At 43.3% G+C, this 25,826-nt stretch overlaps 1 protein-coding gene and 2 long non-coding RNA genes across 3 annotated transcripts in view; 2 read left to right on the forward strand and 1 right to left on the reverse strand.

Moving 5' to 3' along the window:
- Positions 1 to 25,826, forward strand: part of LOC310749313 — a 174,098-nt gene that overhangs the window by 52,146 nt on the left and 96,126 nt on the right. The window lies entirely within an intron of this gene.
- OTOA (otoancorin) overlaps positions 4,241 to 25,826 on the reverse strand; it is a 43,366-nt gene continuing 21,780 nt past the window's right edge. Inside the window, exons 22-29 of the mRNA XM_083585973.1 lie at positions 23,171 to 23,358; positions 20,222 to 20,377; positions 17,711 to 17,853; positions 15,765 to 15,901; positions 14,550 to 14,647; positions 12,087 to 12,279; positions 7,960 to 8,055; positions 4,241 to 7,362 (exon numbers count right to left, since the gene is read on the reverse strand). Coding sequence (XP_083442099.1) covers positions 7,988 to 8,055; positions 12,087 to 12,279; positions 14,550 to 14,647; positions 15,765 to 15,901; positions 17,711 to 17,853; positions 20,222 to 20,377; positions 23,171 to 23,358 — 983 coding nt within the window. The 3' untranslated portion in view covers positions 4,241 to 7,362; positions 7,960 to 7,987. The remainder of the gene's footprint in view (positions 7,363 to 7,959; positions 8,056 to 12,086; positions 12,280 to 14,549; positions 14,648 to 15,764; positions 15,902 to 17,710; positions 17,854 to 20,221; positions 20,378 to 23,170; positions 23,359 to 25,826) is intronic.
- Positions 9,165 to 11,386, forward strand: LOC310749299. Its single transcript, XR_014541543.1, has 2 exons — positions 9,165 to 9,408; positions 11,310 to 11,386. It is a non-coding gene; the product is annotated as an uncharacterized lncRNA (long non-coding RNA).

A 25,826-nucleotide genomic window follows, 5' to 3' on the forward strand; every position in this document is an offset into this window, starting at 1 on the left:
TTAGACCATACATAAGGTAGACCATATCACAAGGTAGTAACTTATATTAACTAGATTCATAGAACGGTAGAGTTGGAAGGAATCCCAAGGGTCATCTAGTCCAAACCCCTTGGAATGCAGGAATCTCAACTAAAGCATCCATGGCTGATGGCCATCCAACCTCTGTTAAAAAACCTCCAAGGAAGGAGAGCCCATCACCTCCTGAGGGAGTCCATTCCCCTGTCAAACAGCTCTTACCGTCAGAAAGTTCTTCCTGATGTTTAGTCGAAATCTCTTTTCTTGTAGCTTTAATCTATTGGTTCAGGCCCCACCCTTCAAAGCAGGAGAAAACAAGCTTGCTCCATGTGACAGCCCTATAGATATTTGAAGATGGATTATCATATCTCTTCTCAGTCTCCTCTTTTCCAGGATAAACATACCCAACTCCCTCAACTGTTCTTCATAAGGCTTGGTTTCCAGACCCTTGATCATATTGGTTGCCACACTTCAATTCCTTCAAACTGATAATCTACCACTGCTGCATTTGCCCCAAAGTTCTGCCTTGACATCATTAGATGTTTAGAAAGTTGAGGTGATTTTGATCTGTTTTAGAATTAATAAGTTTTGTTTGTTTTAAAGTAGGGTTGTTTGTTTTTATTTATCTTATTGTGAGCAGGCAGCAACTGTTTTAGGAGTGTGCGCGCGCATAATGCTGACCCCAGAAGTGGCTGGAACGGGGTGGGGATGGGTCAGGGAGGGAACAGGGTGGAGCAAACTTAACATGCGCTCCACTGATGCGCACAGGGGTCAGGAATGCATCCCCGTGCTGAACTGTTGTTGCCTGTTGTATGAATTTAAATAAATAAATTGGGCATGTCTGGCTCAATCTCTTCATACTTCCAGGTAACTGATTAAGACACAGGTTTTTCAGCAAGTGTTTGGAGGGGAGACCTGATTAGACAATAAAATTTACTTTGTCTGCTGCTATTAGTAATTGCTATGTAGCATGGGAGTAGCCAGGATTTATTGGGGGGGGCGGCAAAACCAAGGTATCTGTGATGCCGTTGGACAGTTAGTTAAGTATTTTTATTTATTTACTTGATTTAGGGGGGCAGCTGTTCCCCCTGCACCTCCCAAGCAAGCTATGTCCATGCTATGTAGTGCTTTTGTTATGAATTGCTGTGTTTTTATTTAAGGCCCCATCTGCACAGTGCAGTTAAAACTGTATTATACTACATTAAACAGTCATGGCTTTCCCCAAGCAATCCGGAGAACTGTAGTTTATAACAGGTGCTGCATGTTGTTAGGAGGCTCCTATCCCTGTTCATAGAGCTATGGTCTCCAGAATTTCCTGGGAATTTACTGTGCAGTCTATCAGTAGTAATGGGACAAACTCATTTGTTAAGTGTCCATGCTCCAGGGAGGGCTCTCAGCAGCTGGAGTCTCAGTGCAAGGAGGGAAAAGCCTTTTACCAAAACACCCAAGAGAGCAGGGTTCAAGGAGCAATGAAGCCTCAAAGTAGGTTTGCCATGTGTCCTCTTTTTCCAGGACACATCCTCTTTTTCAGGTGCAAAATGTATTTCCAGGTGGATTTTTAAAAAATTTGCCAAGAACTCACTGGCTATACTTTCTGGATGAGACATAGACATAACTGGTGGTTAAAGACTTGCTTTCCTCTTCTCTTCTTCCCGCCCCCCCCCCCCAGCAATATATCACAACTTCTATTGCCTTCATATAGTAGGGGTATTTAAAATGAGAGTCGTCATAGCGTCCTCTTCTTTGCTCTTCAAAATATGGCAACCTGAAATTGGTTATCACGTGGGGGGGGGCAGTTTATAGTCTCATGTTCTTTTGGAAAAACCAGGACAAGAGAACATTAGCCTTTTCCTCTGGATGTTCCCCAATGAATGGTATTCACAGAGAGGTATACAGACAGATGGATGCCAACAACAACACAATCTCTGAACCTGGAGGAAGCATGTCACCATCCCTGATTATTAACCATTCTCCACTCCCTCCTCATTCTGTCTCCCTGCAACATGCGCTGCATCTCCTAGCAACAAGCCTTGAGTGGTGGTGGATGGTAAATGACAGGAATGCAAGGAGATTAGCAACGGGCGAAAAAAAGCAGCACCTGTCCAATTTTTATTTTGCGATTCCAACAGTGTCTCCACAACAGATGTGAAACATAAATCTATATAATGTTTTTTTTTTAAAAAACAAACAAACACCAAGCAATCCATAGTTCTAAACTAGGCGTTCTAGTTTAGTGGAAGGAGCAAATACAAAGGGCATAAAGCAGGGATTGCCAACCAGGGCTGTCTTTACCCAGGGGTGCAAGGGATAGGGGCACCCGGGCGCCAAATTCTGGGGGGCGCCAAATGTATACCTACTGTATACCGGTTCCTCTCGATCGGCGGCAGTGAAAAGCGATGGAGTGAAAGTCCCTGCCCCCCTCCTCTGTCGCTCTGTTACTCCGTAGCGTGAAATATTACCGACGCGTCAGGAAACAAAAGCAGGCTGCATTGCCATTACAGGTGAGCGATTCCCCCCCCCAAAAAAGCTCAAGAACTTTGAGTTCGCCCCCCCCTAAAAAAAGGTCAACAACATTGGCTTCCCTCTCCCCAAAAAAGCTCAATAAAAGTTAATTTGGGGGCTGCTAAACTAAATTTGGGGGCGCTGGGCGGATCTTTGCACCGCGGCAGCGCATTTGCTAAAGACAGCCCTGTTGCCAACCCAGCGCTCACAAGCACCATGGTGCCTGCAGGGCTTTCACCGGAGGTGTCTTATCCCCTCTAGAAATTAAATTATAAGGCAAAATGTGCAATTTCTGTGAAATGAGAGTGGGTATGATGTTGTGCCCTTGTGTATTCCCCCCCAGGTTTGAGGATTGTGCCCCGCTACTATTAGACAGCAAGGCCGGCTCACCCATGAGGCAAGGTGAGACAACTGCCTCAGACAACAGGATCCACAGGGGCAGCAGATCCTGATGCAGATCTTTATTCCCCCTTTGCTCCTGGTATCAATCTCCACTCCCCCACTCCTTCCCTGGCAGTGAGCGGGGTGTCATTTTGTAGTTCGCCTCAGGTATCAAAATGTCTTGGGCCAGCCTATTAAACAGTAATGTATGTGTGTGAGAGAGAGATCAATATTGTGTGACCTCCACAATAAGGACCAGCAGAACATAGCTGATTTCCCTTGGCAGGCATAAGGTTGTTTGGGATGGATGTCTCTCTTGTGTTATGCCACACTCCCTACGACAGCCATTTTGTGTTATGCCCTTCTCCCATAGCAGCTATTCTGAGACTGGTGCCTGCCATAGCTGTCAACCTTCCCTTTTTTGTGGGAAATTCCCTTACTCCAGCGCCGTTTCCCACTGCTATCCCGGATTGTTAGATATCCCGTAGACTGTCCCCGGGACAGGTGAGGCTGCTGATCCCTTATTTTCGAGGCTGCTGATCCCTTACTTTCAAATCTGAAAGTTGACAGCTATGGTGCCTGCAGTGCTCTCTCAAAATTTGAAATGAGCAAAGGCAGAATCATCCTCGGTTTAATCAACTCTTTATGAATCCTCAATCTTGAGTTCAAAAGAACAGCATCCAGGATCAAAGGAAACATGTTTCAAAGTAAATAAAGGGGCTTGTATCTGCAAATGAATTAAAACAACAACAACATCCTGTACCATTTAATCTTCTGGAACAGAAGCAACAAATGTATTATCTACCATACCACAAAAGCTGGAAGGTTTTCCAGCAATTTTAATTCTTTTAATTCTTTTTTTCAGCTCAGTCAGTACAGCATGAGACTCTTAATCTCACGGTCATGAGTTTGAGCCCCAAATTGGGCAAAGAAATCCTGCACTGCAGGGGGTTAGACTAGATGACCCTCGGGGTCCCTTCCAGCTCTACATTCTATGATAAACTAATCCAAATAAGCTTGTAAGGTTGTTATAAGTAATCACCCCCCACCAACTTATATTTGCAGAATACAATTCAATACAAAATTATGGGAAAAGGTAATTCCGGAGGATTTTTTAATTTTAGAATAGCATACAAATAATTAAAAACACTTTGTAGACCACACAAGGTTTCATCCCTGACAACCAAATTGCAGTTGAAACATTTACTTTGTAAGCATGGTAATTCATTTTGGTTCCACAAGAACTTTTGCCATAACAAAACAAATCGAATTTTCACAGCATTTCTAACATTAGGTTTCAACTGCTCATCCAAAAAAGAGAGGGTGAACAAAGATTTAAAAAAATAAAATAAAATCTTGCAACGTGTTAATTGATCACTTAGCATAATGAACATACTGTAATCCATATTTCAATGAGGCATTTTGGCTTCTTGGAGAAAGTATTGTGCCACCTGTTTGCTTCCTTTCGAAATATCATATAGATAGGATATATGTTATCAAATGCTGATCATATTTAAGCATAATCTCCATTTTTTTGCAATTAAAGTAATTGACACAGAGATTAAAAGATTATATCTAACTACAGGTCACCTTTAAAAAAAGTGTGCCCTGACTCATAATAAAGAAGGGGGGAACAATTAAAACACAGAAAAACCGCATGGTTGTCTTTTCTGGACTATGGTGCTGGACTATAGGCTGTAAAAGGTAAAGGTAAAGGACCCCTGGATGGTTAAGCCCAGTCAAAGGCAACTATGGGGTCATGTGGCCAGCTGACTAAACCACTTCTGGCACAATGGGACACTATGACGGAAACTAGAGTTCACGGAAACGCCGTTTATCTTCCCGCCACAGCGGTACCTATTTATCTACTTGTGCTGGTGTGCTTTCAAACTGCTAGGTTGGCAGGAGCTGGGGCAGAGCAACGGGAGTTCACCCCATCGCGGGGATTTGAACCTCCGACGTTCTGATCGGGTGGCGCTGTGGTCTAAACCACTGAGCTTCTTGGGCTTGCCAATCAGATGGTCAGAACTTGGAGTCATCTAGTGAACTTGAATGGTGGGAGATGCAGAACCAGCAAGAGGAAGCATTTCTTTACACTATGGAGTTCTCCACTACCCGCTGTAGCAATACCCACCAATTAGATTGGCTTTAAAAGAGGATCGACAAATTTGTGGAGGATAAGGCTGCCCGTGGCTACTAGTCATTATGATGGCCATGGGGTTCCAGGGTCAGAGGCATTATGTTTCTGAATGCCAGTCACTGGGCAACAGCAGCAAGATTGTCTGTTGTCCTTAGATCCTGTTTGTGGGATTCCCAGGAGCATCTGTGGGGAACAGGATCGGCCCCAGCTATTTTGTTGCCTCAGGCACAGAATAAGATGCTGCCCCCACCAGCCCAAATTCCACTTACAGAAGCTGAATCTTACTTCCACACTGGTAATGGGATAGCATCCTACAGGTAGGGATGGGGGCAGAATTTCAATTAAGTTCACATTTAAAGGCAAACCCACCAAATTTGCACTTCCCGTACCACTGAAACCTAGCCATCCTTTGAAATTCACAGTTCTCCAAATTTTGCAATGCAGTTCCCCAGCCAAATAATGCATACAAATACACACACTAGCGAAAAGTGTGCATAAAATTAATATAATAGTGAAAAATGACATACCAAAATGCATGATATTAGGGGAAATCACTTTGTAAATATTTTCACTTTGGGGAAAATTGCATATAAAAATGTGTTTTCTTAGGAGAAAGTCGCACTACAACGCTGGCCATTTTTTCATCGGGCTTTAAAACAAAATCACAAACAGCTGTGGAAATGTGGAGAATGGAATTTAAGATTGGAACAATGAGAAATCAAGACAAGTGAAATTGACAGATCCATCCATCCTTACCTCTAGTGCACCTGGTAGCCATATGCTATTTTAGGGAGTGGATGAACAGGCCTGTGGTGTGCACAGCTCTGGTCTCCAACAGAAGGACCCTCAAGAGAAATGGATGCTGGGTTCTGCCTACTTTTGCCCCTGTACTGCCCACCACTGGCATATGGCCCTCAGAAGGTTACCCTGAAGTGAGAGCGGCCCCCAAGCTGAAAGGACCACTTACCTTCCAGGGATGCAGCGATTGTGGTCCCTCACAGCCCCTTGGAGGTTGGGGGACACACCTATGTCCCTTGCGGCTGGCCATTTGCTTTGGCCTCAGCCGGCCGCAAGGGGCAATGGGATAACCCACTTCAAACCGGCCAGGGTTTGGGGCAGGGCTTCAGCGGTGGACCAGGAAAACAAATGCCTCATTTTGGTCTGCCACTGAGTATTTAAGCCAGCTGTGCCAGGTGCCAGCGGCACAGTCGGGGAAGCTGAACTACCCACCTACCCACCCTGTAAATTGGCAGTGCCCTAAAGGAATGTGGGCAGTGCGTATGAAGAACCTTACTGTGGAGATAATTGGTCGCCGTATTCATGGCCAGGAAGGGTTTGCCTCCAGACATATTGGGCCAGTGAGGGGTTGTTGTTTTTTGCTTTTGTTGTTTGTCCCAATCTTTCGCAGAAAAGGCATTGGGTTGAATCCTTAGTCTGTTTCCGGTGGGTGAGATACTACCTCACCTCCTTGAGCAGGTGCGATATCTCAGAGTCACCTGCTAAAGGAGTCTGGGTGGGAGAATCTGTCTGCAAGTTCATGCAGGGCTGGGGGTCGACGGATAAGCCATAGAACTTCCCATATGGCAGCCCAGGGGGTCACCTTGGTTGACCTGCGTCTTGAGGTGAGCCTTAACTTAGGCACAGCCCTGTTCAATGTCAGCCATCCGTCAGGCAGCTGACTAAGGACACATACCCAACGTCAAAGCCTACAGACGTCTGTAATCAATAAAGTTGTGGAGATTTTCAATTCCACAACATTGTTGTGTCAGTTTATTCTTATGTTTCACCAACCCTTCCTGGCTCCTGGGAGCTCACTGCACACGGGCCCATGAAAGATTCCCCACTTCTGTTCTACATAATACACCATGGAGTTTTTGTATATTAAGAGCATTCACGCCTGGGTGATGGAGCCAGCGGTCTGGATAGTGAACATCTTGTTTCCAGCAGCCAATATCTGTACATTTGAATCATCATTCAACAGCATGTGACACTAAATGGGTGTTCTGTCTCCCATTGGCTCACGTCCCAACACCTAGCAACTGAAGGATTTCAACATGAGTGTGTTCTCCTGGTGATTCATTCTAAAAGCTATGGCTATTATTCTACAAACATTACATCTGGTTTTGTAGTGCCTCAATGGCAATCAATGGCCATTGCTACTTCTTATGGCCATGGTTATGGGAAGATGGAAAACATCACTTGAATGGATTCCTAAGACTCACAGCTACCGTACTTCTTAAAGAGCTGCAATGTTTTTATTTTCTCCGCATCAGTAGGCTTTCCAAAAGACCGTTTCTGTATCCACCCAGGTGAGCTGTAGCCGTCTGAAAATTGCATCAAGGTAGAGTGATATTGGGAGGGAAGAAATGATATACAGAAAAATTAGTGCCTGACATAGCATTTTTACAGCATTTTTACCATCCTTTAGATGGCTGTTCAAACCTAATCCCCATTGAGTTCAATGGGACTTGCTCCTAGGGAGCCTTAGATTTAAATCATATACACTTCTCTGGGAGCAAGTTCCATTGACCTTAATGGGACTTACTTCTGAGTAAACATGCATAGAGTTGCACTGCACATTTCTAAGCAGTCAAAGTGGCAATTAAGGGCATATTTTTATTATTTTACAGATCTTATTTTTTCAGTGTGGGCGGGAGGAGGGAACACCCCTACAAGAACAGTTTACCAAATACCGGTACATAAGAATACAACAGCAAAAACCATCCACAAAAGTATTTCCTGATTTAAAAACAAACATTTTCAAACTATGTTTGAAAGCACAAATGTAGCTTTCTTAGTAAGCTGCTATCATGGTATCACATGCCCTTGGTGGACAAGGTTTTGTTTAAAGAAAGAAAGAAAGAAAGAAAGAAAGAAAGAAAGAAAGAGAGAGAGAGAGAAATTGAAAAGAGCATGCTTACCATAAACTCTTAACAGTGATAACTTGATTCAGGAAACAGGATGCAGGATGAATGCAGTAAACACCCAAAGACTTAAACTGCAGGAAATTGGAGCACCTGCAAAGAGAATATTGTATTGTGAATTAACAGCATCTCTAACTTGCACATATTCCTTAGTGAATTCAGCTATCTGAGAAAACATGGGGGAAGGATTCAGAGAGGTCATTCTCTCGACTGAAATTGGCCTATTAGTAATGCATGCTGCTAGCTATAGCAGTCATCTCTTTGCTCCAGGGGACCCTCCCACCAGTAAGCACTTTGCTCCAGTTGACTTGCTTCCTGTTCAACACAAACCATAATTTGCTATTACATCGGAACAAAATAAACAATGGTTTGTGATTACCTTCTAAATCAGAAATGGAAACCACGTTCAAGCCACATTGAAAGTTGTTTTGCAAATGCAACCAGAGTTTCCTGGTTTGGGTGGAATAACAAACTATAATTTACACTATACAGGAAGTAAATGAACTGCTGAAGGAAAGTCTTGATTCTGCACATGACTGTGACATGTTTGGGAAAGTCTTGCTCTTAAGTTTTGTCTCTGTACATGCTGCATAAATCGTTCTGCACAAATCATTCTAATACTAAGACACTCACCACCCCAGAATGTTCAGTCCACATTGAGTTCATGAAACACCGTAACGTGCCTGTTCTTAATGCATAGTTGACCACATCTACGGATGAATGCTATATCAATCACTAGTAAAAGTTTAATAAGGAGGTTTTCATGCCTGTCCAATTCTGTGTTCCCTTTCCCACCCTTTAATCCATTGGTGATTAATGTAACCTTTGCTTTGTACTTGTGTTAACCAATCAGCAATAAGCACATATGTGGCAATGCTGTAATACTCAATAAAAGAGGCTCCTTGAGACTTGCTCAGGAGATGCCTCCCAGATGACACTCGCTACCTGTCTGTCGTTATTTCAACCCAACAAACTGCAGTGCTGCTGAGAGTATGAAGTACAAAGAAAATTAGTATGGAGTATAGGCAAAGCATTAAAGCATTACATCCACACCTCTTACTAGAGGTTTGGGAGACATGTATAATGTAATAGGAATTCAGGGGGCGGGGGCAGAAACGTAGTGTTTTAGACTACTGAGCTTTGTGATGTCACGAGCAATATGTGCCTTATCTACATTACATAGGTAGAAAGGACAAACCAGCTGCAGTGTGTGGTTAAAAGAGCAGGAAATGACTAGGATCCTTTGAGAAGATACAGCAGACATAAAAGGAACATTGCCAGATCATTTGGGAAATGGGAACTTCTTCAGTGCCTCCATGAAGGAGAGATAATGAAGTTCCACTGTCAGCTGACAGCTGTTTTTGCTCCACCAAAACCCAGAGGGAGAATACCGGTAGCAGCATCTGTGCTCTCTTGAGAGATTATCCCTGAAGAATCAACGAGCCAGTGAGTACAAGAAAATTTGATTTACTCTGTTTGTACCAAGCTAGGGGAATAGTAGTCACCTGTCGCAACGCATGATGTCACAGACAGGGATGATGTTCTCAAAGCTGTCATTGAAAAATAAAGAAATCTTGGGATGAACCATTGAGGTCCTACGGATCCCATAACTGGGAAGCTGCTTTATACCGAGTTAACATAGGAACATAGTGTTGTAAGGTTGGGGGGCCCTAGACATCAGAAATTAATAAATGGTAGGATTTTGATTTTTTTGAGTATTAAAGGGCAAATTGCTGGCCAGTGGAAAAATACAGGCTAAGCTTCCTTTCCAAGCCAGGACAGAGGTGTTAAATTGACAAAAGGTGTTGGTGGCCCATCTAAGAGGAATCTTGGGTCTGGGCAGACAGAGGTTGCCAAAGTGAGTGGGTATGTGTGTGTGTGTGTGTGTGTGAGAGAGAGAGAGAGAGAGAGAGAGACAGACAGACAGACAGACAGAGGTGACCATGTATTTTGCAAGGTGTGCTGGGAAGAAGGAGGGAGAGAACAAAGACAGAGATTCATCTTGGGCATGCTGGCTAAAGGCAGGATGGGAAAGATGCCTTTGACTCCAGTGTTGCACTGTTGTGGGGAACAAGCCCTTCTTGAGATGACCATTCTGTAACAGCTGGACTCCCTCCATCCAAACCTAGGTGTAAATATCTGAATAAATCATAAAACTACAACAGTCTCCACCCTGTCTTCAATTCTCCAAAGAAGCACAGGCCTTGGGTGAGCACCTGGAACCACCTGGAATTTTGCTACCACTCAGCAGAGAGTGGAGGTGGCACCCAACTTTTGTAGCAATAGGAAGCTGGCTTATACTGAGTCAGACCATTGGTCAATATAGCTCATTGCTATCTACTCTGGCTGGCAGAGACTCTCCGGGGTTTCAGACAGGAGCTTCTCCCAACCGTGTCTGGAAATGCTAGGGATTTTTGCATGCACAGCAGATCTTCTACCAGTGAGCCAGGGCCCTTCCAATGAGGACCATGATTGCATCCAGACCAGTACTGTCTTCTTTGACTGGCAGTGGATCTCCAGGGTTTCACAAAGGAGTGCCAGGGATTTAATCTGTGACCTTCTGCATGCAAAGTAGGTGTTCAGCCACTGAGCTATGGCCCTTCCCCAAAATGTAGCCTGGCCAGATGTGGGATTCAAACCTCTTCCTCCAGGGGAGACTGTGACCTGTATGCAGTGCTTTAAACTGCTCAGCCATCCTGGCTGCAGAGCTCCTCCATCCTTGATTGCTTTTGCCATGGTGGTGATGATAATTTTATTATTTGTACCCCACCCATCTGAGTGGGTTGCCCCAGTCACTCTGGGCAGCTTCCAATAAAACACCAAACATTGAAAACTTCCCTATGCAGGGCTGCCTTCAGATGTCTTCTAAAAGTTGTAAAGTTATTTAAATCCTTGACATCTGATGGGAGGGCATTCCACAGCGAGGGCGCCACTACTGAGAAGGCCCTCTGCCTGGTTCCCTGTAACTTTTATAATTAAACGAAACATCACTTATTAAACTGCAAGCTGTTTCATACCATTATGTTTTACACTTTTGGGGGAGGGGGCAATGCTTTAAAACAGAAGAAGAAATTGGTATGCTGAGTTACGTAGGGCTAAGAAACCATGGTCTCCACCAAAGGAATCATCATCCAGCAATTGTTCTTACTGGAATTTTGCTTTCTGGTGATAAGCTACAGCTGCCATTGTGTTAATTAAAGGGTGTTGCTACCATATGGGTCCTACATAATGAGATGCATGCAACAAGGAAAGGATAGCACTCTGGTGCTGTATAGAGCAGGCTGCATGATACTACAGAAAGGAAAGTATCCTTTTGTGTTTATGTGGAGCTTTGTGTTTTTTTCCAGATACCTTGAGCAGAACTCTGTGCTATGGATTTCAGCGAATTCAGACAAAAACAGAAAAGAAAACAGAAATTGCTGCAGTTTGTCTGTTCTTCTGTGGTCTGGTACTGGTTGGAAACAGAATGCTAGACTAGATGGGCCTTTGGCCTGCTCCTTTTCTTAGTGTCAAAGAAAGTAGATGTCAGTGGACCAAGGATGTAACTTAATGTTATAGGGCTTTTTGTGGGGCTTCAGTCTGGGTGACACCTGTGGGTCCCTTCTGGGCCTGTGATTCTGCATCCAGTGAGTTGGAAGCCATAGCCTTAGCTGTCCAATTAAGTACTGCCATTTACATGTCCAAAGAGGTCGTCCTGTTGCCATAAAGACGAACGGGTGGGCCTTTTCCCACCTCGCCTGGCTGGATGACATGTCATTCTAGGATGAAGAACAATAGAGCAAGCAGGAATTTTTGTGTGTGAGATTTGGCTACTGCTGGAAGCTGGAGACACAGAGGTTTGTCTTGCTCTGTGCTAGACCTTAAGCTATGGCTTGATGATCTTGCTGGGAACCTAAAGGGGATGTGAAGCCTGCTGGAGTGCTAATGCTGTGAGCCCCTCCATGCTATGCTCAGGTTGCATAGTTGTGTAAAGAAACCCATATATCCTAAAGACAACACTGTCTCCACTGACCTTCATTCCAAGGAAACCAAACATAGTGCTGGAACCCCTCTCAGTGCTCAGTGACTGGGATACATGCAACAATATGAATATGGCCTGGGAGTTATTATTATTTTTAACTCACTGTTCTGAACTGATGTGTATGTCGGTCTGACTGTGCTCTCATGGAGAGGAAACTCCTGGATGCTTGTTCTGGCTCCATCCATCGCCAGCTGAAGACTCTGAAGCTGCAATCCATTGAGATGCTGACGCTGCAACTCTGTCACCACGGCAGCATTTTCAGGACCAAGGTTTGCTATTTGATCTGGGGACAGCTCCTGGACAAAGCAAAACCACATTTTCATGTTGTTTATTTATTGTGTTTCTATCTCAACCTTGTTCTCCAAGGAGCTAGTGTGCATGGTTCTCCCCCTCCTCATTTAACCCCCCCACAACAACCCTGTGAGGGAGGTTAGGCTGAGAGGCAGTGACTGGCCTGAGGTCACACAGTGTGCTTCATGGCTGAGTGGGGATTTGAACCCTGGTCTGCCAGGTCCTAGTCCAGCACTCTGACCACTATGCCACATCAGCACTCATGAAGGGTTTTCCTGTACAGCAGCACCAGGTGATTGAAAAGTGAGCAGCACACAGGGCATTGCAGAGTAAATGCATTCAGTATACAGCACAGCACATAGGAGCCAGCGTGGGGTAGCGGTTCATGTGCTGAACTAGATAAAATGGAGAGGGGGTGAAGCTGGTACCTTGAACAACTTTGAGGAAGAGTTGCAACCAGTATTAGCCCTACTCAAAGTAGACCCATTGAAATAAATGGACATGACCAACATTGGAGGGATTTAGTTTGTTTCATTTAGTTAATTTGTTAGTGGTTCTGTGTATGTTTGTTTGCTGAGTGAGGGAAATATAACAGTGTAATGCAGTTATATCAACATACTTTATTGAACAGATAACATCCTCTGCTTATGTATTTAATTATTTCTGAATATCCTTCCTATCTATCTATCTATCATCTATCTATTTACTTATCTATCTATCTATCTATCGTGTGTATGATCACAAGAATCCAGGAGTATCTGTATTTTCATCTATACAACATAGAAGGTTGTGTATCTTGCTGGTGTGTGATGGCAAACCAGATGCAGGAGCTGGAGAAGACAATACACCTGCACCAAGCAATCTCCCATATATGACAATTTATCCTCCTAGCGGTTTCTGCTCCATCGTTTCACATCAGCAGCTTCAGAGTCAACCGTCTGTCTTCATTTGTGCTTGCAAAATGTTACACTGGAAAAACAATGATGCAATCAATGTGATCCACAAAACCGAAGAGATGTCATCGACTGCCTCGGCTGTCGGATCTTTTCTTCAGGTGCAAAATAATCTGTCGAGTGAGGCCATATTATTAAGCCTTCTTTGAAAACCGGCTACTGTTATAATTGCACAGTAATTATCTTTCCACGTAGAACAAAGATGGCAATTTGTGCAACTGACACCTATAATAGCACCTCTGAGTTCTCCTTGATTTTGTAGAACGTTCTTCATCTTTCAAAAAAATTCTCTTTCCCCATTTAGAGTTTGCAAAAATAAAAAGGATGAGAGAGCCCAGATATTGACTTTCATCAAGAGGAAAGGAGCTTTTTTTGGACTTTCTCAAACAACAACCCTTGCAGTAGAGGTTGCATCACAAAGCTATTTCTCTTTGGTTAAAAAATCAACAAGCAACATGGTGGAGAGGGGGTGACGTCAATGTTTAGTGAAATAGCTCTGCTACATATATGGAACCCAAATGACGGGATTAATGGACTATCAGTGGTCTGATGAGCCTTAGCTAGAGACCAATATGGTGGCAACAGCTTTGCTGTGACCCACCTGGGATGGCCTTGCGACTTGCCTGTGGATCCTGCTTAACCGTGTTCTGACCTGTGTATAAGTCCAGGAATTTCAAATTACATCGGGTTCGCTTTTATAATGCAGAGTAAATGAAAATCTCCTCAATCTCTACTTCATGTTATGTGCATAACACATTGCTATCATTCACTGGACTTAGAAAATCCAGCATGCACAAGCTATATGCTGCAAACCCCAGGGGAACTCTTTTATGTCCTTAGCTTCACCACGGAGTAAATGCAATTATATAGAGAGATATCAGCTTTGCTGGAACATGGCCATTGTTACCCATTATTGACTATTTGTTTACGCTGCCCTTTTACTGTCAGGTAGGTTGGGCTAAGAGGTAATAATTGGCCCGAGGTCGCACAGTAAGCTTCGTGGCAAAATGGGGATTCAGACCCTAGTCTCCTGAAACTCTAACCAGGTGTATGAAACCTTCCCCCCCCCCGTGTTGTTGGACTACAACTCCCATCAGCCCCAGCAAGCATGGCCAATACTCAGGGGTGATGGGAGTTGTAGTGCAGCAGCATCTGGAGGGCCAAAGCTTCTCCACCCTGCCACTACACCCTACTTTACTATTTCTAGCGACTTAAGAAGAAGCCCTTCAAAGTGTTCTCTGAATGAAGATACGCATTCACGTCACCGTTTATAACAAAGCAGAAGTAAATGGGGAAAGAATCAAAACATCCACAACACTTACTTTGAAGATTTCATCAGGGATATATTTTATTGCTGTTGGATGGAAATAGGGCATCAATTCTTTATCAAGAGCTTTTAATTCTTCCCCATTTAAGCCAGCTAGAGAGAGAGGAAAAGATTGAGAGAGTGAGAAAAAGAGATCAGAATGCAGCTTACTTAGTTCACACCACGGTGGATTAGGCTGAATTTGGGGCAAACGTACATTTCAGAGCCTCTGTATGCTTTAGCTGATCAATATTTGATTCTAAAATGTTTTCAGACACCTCTGGGAAATCAGGCCTTTAAGAAAACAAGGCGCTTCTCTGCAGTTAAATGAAAAGTTCGATACGCAGCCCTTGTAAAAGTGCACCTTATTAATCCAGTTTTCTTTTTCCTTTTGTTACTGTTTTAAGGGCAAAAGTTGCCATTTCTGCTTGTGTTCTTACCCATCTCCCAAAACATCCATATAAGGAACATATAAATAAGCTGTGCCACACATATTATAAGCCAACATCGCACAATCCGCCATAGCATAGTTGCCAATGTTAGCCAGAGTGGGCTCAGAGTAGGCCCACTGAAGTTAATGAACACAAGTGAGTCCTGCCCATTCATTTCAATGGGTCTATTCAGAAGGAATGACACAACCCATAGGGTTGTATCCAACAGCAGTCCAACTCAGAGCAGACACACTGAAATTAATATATGCGACTAAGTTAGGTTCATTCATTTCAGTGGGTCTACTCAGAATAATAGAATTTGTGGAGTTCGAAGGGACAACGGGGGTCATCTAGTCCAACCCCCTGCAATGCAGGAATATTTTGCCCAACGTTGGGCTCAAACCCATGACCTTCAGATTAAGAGTCTCATGCTCTTCCAACTGAGCTATCCCAGCTGAGTAAACTTAGTTGGATACATCCCATACTCACCCTGACACATGTCCCATTGAACACAATGGAACATATTTCAAGCAGACATGCATAGGATTGCACTTTAAAACTCTTTTATTTCAATGGGGTTAATTGCTCCTAACTTGGTTACATTGTAGGCCAGCACAACATCCCATCAATATTGGATCTAAGGTTAATGGTGATCAGATACAGGCGAGCAGTTGTTATGCTCCAGGAATCTTAATTCATCTTTTCCCTATTTTCCCTTCCATCTTCTGATTCAGAGATATAGGGTACAAGGTGGACCACATTTCTTAGAGCTTCCTTGATACGGATGCGAGCCTCCTTACCTGCAATGTTGCCAATCTCCTGCAGGATAGATCTGTCCCACCCTGTAGCAATTCCAAACACAGACTCTGCCTTCTTCTTAAACTCTTTCAGAACGTTTGTGCTGCATGGCAGAGAGCCAATTCTTGAAACAACAGCACTGCAGAAAGGGTAAAAAGGGGACTGTAATTTTACACAGTTGGAAAAGCCTGAATATTAAAGTAGACTTCGTGGCGCTTCATGCATGAGATTCTTCCTAGACAGCTGTAAGGAATCATAATAATATCACGTTCATTTGCACGATGAGTATCTATTTTGCTGCTTCCCACGGCTTGCATATATACATGTGCAATTATCACCTGAAAATTTTGACACTCGTGGGGCGGCGGAAGAAGCCATGTGTGAAGCTGCTCTGTGCATGAGCTGGATATCAAATGAAAAAGATGAGATAGCAAATAATATTTAATATGTTGATAAAGGCAATAATTTGCACTTTCTTTCTTTCTTTTTGAGTGGGCTAGCATCTGGCACTAGTTCATGATTCATAGCTTAACGTAAGAAAAGCCCTGCTTAGGGTTCTCAGGTCAGGAGCATCGCAGACCCTGAGATTGCAGGGCCCAAACCTGGGACTTTGGGGTGGTCCCTGGTGATGATGTCATGAAGGCATTCCTCGGTGACATCATAGGGCAACCCCATGAGATGGAGGTTAATTGAGAGAAGGGAGCAGAGGAAGGCAGACACCCCAAAGTGTACCTACGCTATCATTTGCAGCCAGCCCCTGCTGGGCTGAAGCTTCGAAGGGAATCTTGCCCACCTGTAGATTCAAGCTCCCCATCCGTCACTTGGAGGGGACCAGCCAAACCTGGAGACTTCAGGCGAGACTAGAGGTCTGGCAACCCTAGCCCTGTGGGGTCAGGCCAAAGGCCCATCTAGTCCTGCATCCCTGCTCTCACAGTGGTCAGTCAGATGCCTCAATGGGAAGCTCATAAGCAAGACTTGAGTGCCACAGTCCTCTCCCTCGCTTGTGATTTGCAGAAACTGGCAATGCAAGGCAGACTGCCTGCCACAACAGAGGTAGAACAATACACATCATGGCTATTAGCCTTGTCCTCCATGGATTTGTCAAATCCTCTTTTAAAGTTATCCAAGTTGGTGGCCATCACTGCTTGTTGTTGGAGTGAATTCCATAATTCAGTTCTCTGTTGCGTGAAGAGGTCCTCTCCTGAACTTCAGGGTGTACACAACATACGTATTTCCAGTAGTCCCAAGACTTTTTAATGCTTAACTGTCAGGGTTTCTTAATGATATTTATTTATTTATTTATTTATTCATTCATTCATTCTTTCATTCATTCATACATACATACATACATACATACGCCAGCCACTCTGGGCAGCTCCCAACAGAATATTAAAAAGACGATCAAACATTAAAAACTTCCCTAAACAGGGCTGCTTTCAGGTGTCTTCTAAAAGTCAGATAGTTGTTTATTTCCTTGACATCTGATGGGAGTGCGTTCCATAGGGCAGGTGCCACTACCAAGAAGGCCCTCTGCCTGGTTCCCTGTAACCTCACTTCTCGCAGTGAGGGAACTGCCAGAAGGCCCTCAGAGCTGCTAGCTTTCGAGCTAATATGCTTTTACTACTGTTGCTGATACTATTAGTATTTCACACATTGGTTTTAACTGTATTCTGTTTTAGTACTCTTTATTGTAAGCCTGGGGATTTTTATTTTTTTTTGTAAGGAACATTTTTCAGAAAAGATTATGACTTTTACTGTTAATATTATTATTTATTTATTCAGTTTATTAGTTGCTTGCTACATGAAGAGTCTCTAAGCAACTTTTTTAAAAAATTAGCTCAACATGCAAAATAAAATCAGAGATCACAATGAAAGCCACACAACATTAACTTTTTTCTAATTTATCTTTCGTAAGTGCATTGTTAATGGAAGAATTGTGGTGCTGTACCTGAACTCAACTGCATTTATAGATTCGATCTCTGTGGAGTTCAGAGCACAAAGGTTATGGCCTAGTCCAGCCAAGTCAAAGCTTTTCAGGGTGTCCATTCCTTGACCTGAGTCTTCCAGAAAGCCCTGTAAAATCGACCTGGCCTGAAAAACAAACACAACGAAGATCTAACTCAGTTAAAAGCAGTTAAATTAGAAGGTCTCAACAAGACTCTGCACCCCAGGAAGTTATGATGCAACTGATTATCATGGAATCAGGATGCTTGCACACAAAATAATGATAAAAGTGGCTTTTGCATTGAAAGTGAAAAAGAACTTCTTTGAACTGACAATGCATGTTCTTGTCAAATATTGTCCATGAATCAAATTATAGGATGTCACCATGGCAAAGAAGCAGTTTACTTAAAGGATCTTTTTAAGCTAGTCCCAGAGGTCTGGGACCACTTTACTTGAAGGATTTCCTTACCAAATATATAGTTTCTTGACCACTTTGATCTGTGGAGCTGGCACTTTTACAAGTGCCACATAATGGTCATTCCGAACTTGCAAGGAATCAATCCTTTGATGCAGCAGAATCTACACACTGGAACTTCTTGCCCATTTATATGCATAAGGCGCCTTCATTGTATCATTTTCGGTGCCCATTTAAATGCCTACCTAGGCACGAAATTTTAACATGCATTCTATTATGTTGTTTTATTACGTGCTACTATTTCTAAAATGGCTGGTTTTATTTAAATTTTGATAGATTTCAAATGTAAGCTTGTTTTTCAATTTCAAATAAACATTTTACATACGTAAGATATCAAAGACTTCCCTGCTTCTCTTTCCATGGCTCACTTTACATATCTTATATCCCTGCATATTTTACAAAAACTATACCAATCTGTTTTCCATTATTGCATCCATCAAAACATATTCACACTGTTGAATTTATCTTAACGCTGCCAGCATTTTCAGCTGTACACAACTATTTTCCATATATTCAATAAACATTTTGCAACCCTCTCTAAACGTATGTTCTTCTCGTTCTCTTATTCTATATGTGAAGCCTGCAAGTTGTGCATATTCTGTCAACTTAAGTTGCCATTCTTCTTTGGTTGGGACCTCGCTCGTTTTCCATTTTGGGGCTAACAAAACACGGGCCGCAGTTGTTTCACACGTAAAGAACCTTTTCTGACACTTGGGGGAATTCCCAATTTTTGCTTTTGTACACTGTTCTTTATAAACTGCTTGGGGAGTTTCTGTCATTTTAAGTGGTATATTGTTGTTGTTTAGTCGTTTAGTCGTGTCCGACTCTTCGTGACCCCATGGACCAGAGCACGCCAGGCACTCCTGTCTTCCACTGCCTCCCGCAGTTTGGTATATAAACTTTCTTAAATCAAAGCAATAAAATGAAACAAGTGATCTAGAAGCTGGAACATTTGGGATGCGGTGGGGTTTTTTGCAATGTCGCCCTTCCCAGCCCTTTCTGCCACATGGAGCTGCTGTAGAGTGGGAAGAGCCACTAGCTAGGAATGTGCTAACATCTCTGGCTCAGCAAAGGGGAAGCCAACCGCCCCCCCCCCGCCCGTTCCCAATCAGCTGCCAGTTTTTCTACATGGCAACCAGGGCCAGATTTAGGTTTGATGAGGCCCTAAGCTACTGTCCTGAAAGTAATGGGGCCCGTTATATGTCCAGCTTTGTCAAAAACAAATCGTCACTGTTTTTTGTGTTGAATATTTGCCCTATGGTAATTTATGGACCTAATAGATATCTAAAGCCATTTGCACATGATGCCATGCAAGCAGTCCATGCAGAATGTATGGCACCCTATATACATAAATGAGCAAACCAGTGATATTTTAGGGAACAGGCTAGCAGGCGGGGCCCATTACTTGCATCATAGGAGCCTACACAACACAAAACACTGTTGCTGTAGGTAGGTTTTATTTTATTTGTTTTTTTAATCTTATATTTTGGAAATGTGCATCCATGTTTTTTTCCTTTAATTTTCTGGGGGCCCCCAAGAGAGTGGGGCCCTAAGCTATAGCTCATGGATAGGCAAACTAAGGCCTGGAGGCCAGATCCAGCCCAATCACCTTCTAAATCCGGCCCGCAAGATGGTCTGGGAATCAGTGTATTTTTACAAGAGTAGAATGTGTCCTTTTATTTAAAATGCATCTCTGGGTTATTTGTGGGGCCTGCCTGGTGTTTTTACAAGAGTAGAATATATGCTTTTATTTAAAATGCACCTCTGGGTTATTTGTGGGGCCTGCCTGGTGTTTTTACAAGAGTAGAATGTGTGCTTTTATTTAAAACGCATCTCTGGGTTATTTGTGGGGCATAGGAATTCGTTCATACTTTTCCCCCTTCAAAATATAGTCCGGCCCCCCAGAAGGTCTGAGGAACAGTGGACTGGCCCCCTGCTGAAAAAGTTTGCTGACCTCTGCTATAGCTTGTTTAGCTTACACGTAAATCCAGCACTGATGGCAACCACCCTACAGTGGATTCACCAATTGGACGCACTCACCTGCGTAGGGCTCCATTCTGTTTGCTGGCTGAGTGCCACAACGGTATCAATAGAACCCAAATCCAGCATTCCAATTTCAGTCTCATTTAGCACTGCAGCAATGTGCCCAAGGGAAACTATGTGGTAGCTCTTCCAGCTTGTCAGGGGCCCCCAAGACTTTAAAACAACAACAACAATATATTGGGGTTAGCCAGGAATTCTCCCAGGGAAGAAGGTGTGACACCTCACTTTTTTAAAAGATAACTTTTTAAAAACAAATTATCATTTAAAATCAATAATACGGCATAAAGTAAACAAAGATCACAGCCACACATAAGGGGTAAAGCAAGTAACATTCGTTTTTATAAAAATAAAATAAAATAAAATAAAAACAACGGTTACTCCTATTTGCTGGGTTGACATATGGAACATGAATGGAATTTATTCTAAGAATATAACAAGAAATCTACATCTTTTGAACTATCTGATGAAAACTGCTAAGAATTTAACATGTCAATTATGCACACATGCCCCTTTTATTTGATATTTGGGGAGGTGTGTGTGTATAATTGTTTTTGTATTATATATATTTTAAAAAACTATAATAATAATATTAAAAACACAAAACAAAATAAGTTCTCCTGCAAAAATTATTTCAGAGCTATGGCTGTCTTTTGGTTTGAGCTTAACAATATAGTTTTGCTAAAAATACCTGCTGCCTGAAGGATTATGCATGGTTTAGTACATTACAGAAGTAAGCACGTATCTTCCAGCTGAGCACAGCTGGCGCATGCTAATCTTGATGGTAATTTCTATGGGCTGGAGAGATCTCCCTCTAAGGATTTTTTTTCAAAAAAAAACTCAGCAAGCAGCTTTTGACTCATGACAGCAAATCATCGGATCAATCTTGCTGTTAAGATTGAAGTGGCTTTGGCTTGTTCTATGGTTGCAGCGTTCCTCCCCGCATGTAAATTGCGGCTTTTTTTCTTTTCTTTCATTGGGGTGGGAGCAAAAACTGTCAGATTGTAAGCACTGTGCAGCCCTGGGAATCTGTGGTTTCCTCAGAGGAGGAAGATTAGGACACCCCATCTAGGACCTTCACGCTGCCAGTTAGAGATGGGCAAATATGTCAGTGTTAGTTTCTCTCTGTTTCTCATCTTTCCAATCTTAAATCCAGCTCTCCACATTTCCATGTTAATTTGTGATTTTTTAAAATCCTCATGAAAAGTCACCAGCATTTTAGTGCAAATTTCTCCTATACATGCAACTCCAAATTCACATGGGAGTGTAATCTGTTCTGAGACAAATCACAAATATTTTAAAAACTGTTGGAGATGCCGGGGATTGAACTTGTGACCTGCATGCAAGGCAGATATTCTACCACTGAGCTACAGCCCTTCCCCATCTAGGACTCAGCTACATTATTCATGTTACACTATAACTGTGTTGTAAACATGCAACACCAGATGGTGCTGTAGAGCACAAAACTTTGTCTATGCGATTTTACATAGAGTTTTTCTTTTTCTTTTGTTATAACGATTTAATTTATGACTTATTTATAGTGTGCTTTCCCCCCTGGGTGTAGATCCAGCCCTCGTTTGGCCTTAAGCCGACATTCAACCTATTGTCATAGATCTAGGATACCAGAGTCTGTTAGGAAATGGCAGAAATGAATAAACGGTAGTATTCAGATAATATTTGGGATATGAAGGGACAATACAAGCAGCAGAACTGGGACTGACAAGAAATTCTATGCCACGCTAGCTAACTTCAGAACAATTAAGGATCAATGCGGAGCCATTAAGGGCAATAGCTATCATTCCCCACCTGTTCCGAGGAGTGGACAGAGACAGGAGGTTTGGGAGGCTGCCAAGGTGATGGAGGGATGTGATGTCACAGGAAAATTTGTCCTTTTTGAAATTTAAAAGTGTTCTGGGAAGAAGGAGGAGGAAGGAGGCAAAACCATCTTGGCACTGGCTGGAGGAGGCTGTACTGAGAGACTGGGAGCGATGGCTGGCTGCTGCTATGGACCCCATGAATCTTGGAGGGGAGTGAGAGACTGTGGGAGAGATTCATGGGGTCTGTGAGGGGGATTCTGTCAGGAGGGTTTGTTGTTCTGACAGGTGGTAGAGCTGAGGAGAGCCGAGAACTCTCAGTATATGCTCTAAGGTTCTGAATCTCCAGAACACTGTTAAAAATAGACAAGACACAGTCCTACACCATGTTCACAGGAAAAAGGATCCTCAGAGGGAATACTCTGACAGGAAAGGGCAGTAGTGATTCCGAGGCCAAGGAGGATTTGGGGGTCTGTAAGGGAAACAGCCCAGTTAAAAACCTAAGTTCCTGAAGGGCGTGTGGAGAAGTCTGATCTATGGAAGATGTGTAAAAGAAAGCAACCTTAAGCCTGAACAGCATACAGCCTATAACTTGGGACAGTATACATTTTAATAAAAAGCAACAGCACTGCTTGTTCCATTTCTGTGGAAGAAGAAGAACCAAAACTCCTTGCTTACATCTGTTATAACAAAGTTTGTTTACAACCTGTTTTCCCAAAAGTAAAACCCACTGTCACTCGTGATTCATTCTCCCCTGGGGATTTCACCTAAGAGAAAGGGAAACAGAGGCCTAGCGCAGCAGTGCTAGGGAGAGAGAGGGCCGATGCGCCATTGCACCATCCCTCCATTGAAAGCTTTAGGCGTAAATATGTGCCCAATAAATCCTATTTCCTAAAGACACTAGATTCTGGTGTGCCTCGATTTCTCCAACGGAAACACAACCCTGGGTTAGCGCCAGGAAGCCCCGTGGAATCTTGCTGCTGCTCAGCAGAGATTGGGGGTATTTTATGTAACAGTATTTTATGATACATCTGCAGCTCAAAGCGGGAATCACTCGACCCCACTAACCACCCTCAAGCTCAAGTAAATGCACATCTAAGGAAGTTTGGTAAAAAAAACAACTCTTCATAGCTACCTCCTTAGTTTTCTCTTTCAGCGCAGCAAGCTGAGAAGTATCGAAACGGACCACAGAGCCAAGGTATTCCACAGTCTTGGCGAAAGTGCCCGGATCCATGCAGGCCAGCTCTTCAGCTGACCAGAACATGTTGGCTCCTGATAATTTCATAATCTCCTCTGAGGAAGGTGCCATGACGTCTGCGCAATCTGGTACCGAAGAAGATATATTTGCAGAGAGGTTAATCACCGACACAAACTCATTGACTGTAATGCTAAGCGGTAATTAGATCGTAATGCTAATCTTTTGCAAGATTACTGCCATGTTGGGCAGGTGGTGGGGGAAAGCAACAAATTCCATTACAAGGCAGGTTACTACCACAGTGCAGATGTTTCATTTGACGCGTCTATTTCTCTAGGGGGAGAGAGGGGCTCATCACCTTAAACTTCCTGTTACAGGGCTCCATGTGCGAGAGTTTTTGCCTTGGATATCCCAAGCGCATTTGGATTTCAACTATTGCCTACATTGAATAAGTTAGGCTGAGATGGCTTAGGCCAGGAATGGGAGACCTCTGGCCTAGGGGGAAATTTGGCCCTCCAGGCTTCCCTACCTGGCCCTTGGGACTCTCCCCAGGCCACACCATTAAGTATAATTGTACATTGAAATGGAAAATAACTTTGTATGTGTATTGCACAAGGTGTAACATTGTAAAAGTCAATTGAAGCCAGGCGTGCCAAGAAGGAGGGGAGCTAGGGGGCCAGCCCCCCTGAAAAATTTCAATAAGGGGCTGGGCCCCCTCAAAGGTCTGCGGTGGTTGTGCACAAGTGACACTGTGTCATGTGCAAGGGACATCAGCACGCCATGGGGTATGTGAGTGCACTGCAGGGCGTGCTGATGTCATGCGTGCATGCTTGGGGGGGTGCACACATGGCATGCTGATGCGGCTCAACTCCGGCCCCCTCAACCACAGGGGCAAGGCGGCACGAGTGATTGAAGCTAAGCAAGGGCAGCAGAGACCCTTACAACTGATAATTACCGGTAACTAAGAATGTACCTATCTCTGCTCCTCTGTCATGAAGTGTTCAACTCACACAAAATGGAGATTTGCAACTGAATATCTTTCTCATCTGATCTAAAGTCAGACTGTGTTCTCCCTGTGAAAGCAACCGAGGAGGATGGTGTGCTAATGACTCCCTCTCCAGGAACACAGCCTCAGGCTGGAATGCAGGCTGTGTGCAGAGGGACAGAGCTTTGGTTTTGCAGTTCTGGATGAAGTAATTTCATATTTCTAAGACGCTGTACCTGTGCTTGGACAAGCACATGATATGATGCAACTATTTGGATGTAACGTCATTTTGAGTGTCTGTTTTGGAACAAGTTCCGTTAGTAAAGCTTTTGAACCATATTTTTTAGACTGGACAATTTTTATTTCAAGGAGAATCAGTTTTCATTTATCCTAATACTTCCAAAAGCGCAATATTAATAACTGCAATACACCCTCTCTCCAAGCCACACCCTTCAGTGGTCCAGCTTTGTAATGTACTTCAACATTTATGCCTGGCTGGAAACGTGTCCTTACACTCTGATAATGCTTGCCTGCATGGAAGATAAAGAAGTGTGTGTGTGTGTGTGTGTGTGTGTGTGTGTGTGTGTGTGTGTGTAAAAACTGGGCTACTGTAAAAAAGTAAAATTTGCATTCCTTTCTCCGCTCGCTTTTGCCTCTGGTCTCACCTACCACTCGCATATGGCCCCCATAAGCTTGCCCTTAAGGGAATGTGGCCCTTGAGCTTAAAAAGCTTCCAAGCACTAGCACTTACTGGGATGCATCAGCCAACATCTTTAAAAATAAATAAATAAAAATCAGTTAACGTCTGTCTGAGCTGCAAAGTGTGGCTTTGCAATTTTAACTAAAAAAGAAAGCAACTCTGCATTGGGCTATCTCCTGTAATAAAGTAGAACATCACAGATGCTGATAAGGAGCCGAGTTTTCCCCCACTAAGCAAATTACAGCGAGGATGTACCAAAGAGATTTGTACTTGGAACGGAAGCGAAAGGAAGGATTTGCTTCAATCAAACAGAACTACAGAAGCCAGCAAAACATTCTAACAAGATTGTGTCTGCTGGGCCAATGGAGGGAGGGTCAATAATAAACAAACAGTAAATCTGATGTTGTACCAGCAAAAATCCATTCATCATCTGTCAAACTGGAATTGCTTCACATTTTTAGAAGCAAAAGGGCGTTTACTCCACATCCTCTCTCTTTGATGTAAACAATACGCATGAAGAGAAAAGGATGGACAAATTTGTCAGTGTTGGTTTCTCACTGACCTGTCTGCTGTCTCACCCCTCTCAGTAAGCAACAGCGCCCCACCTGCTGGGAGGCCAATATTGCAGCTTCACCCCACCTGGCAAGCCACTTCTCCTTGCTTTCTGTTTTTCTTTATGAAACCTAGTACAGTGGTTCTCAAATGCCTTGGTACTCAAACAACTTGGAACCCAAACACTGCAAACCCGGAAGTAAGTATTCCAGTTTGTGAACTTTTTTCGGAAGCTGAACGTGCTCCATTTTGATTGTTACGCTTCTGTTCTGAGTGCCACACTTCTGTTTTGAATGTTACGCTGAGGTCTGTCTGTTCTTGCTATTTATTTTGCGTTTTTGTTTTTGTGGCTCTTTTTT

The sequence above is a fragment of the Podarcis filfolensis genome, assembly GCF_964270895.1.
Source record: "Podarcis filfolensis genome assembly, chromosome: 14".
Classification (NCBI taxonomy): domain Eukaryota; kingdom Metazoa; phylum Chordata; class Lepidosauria; order Squamata; family Lacertidae; genus Podarcis; species Podarcis filfolensis.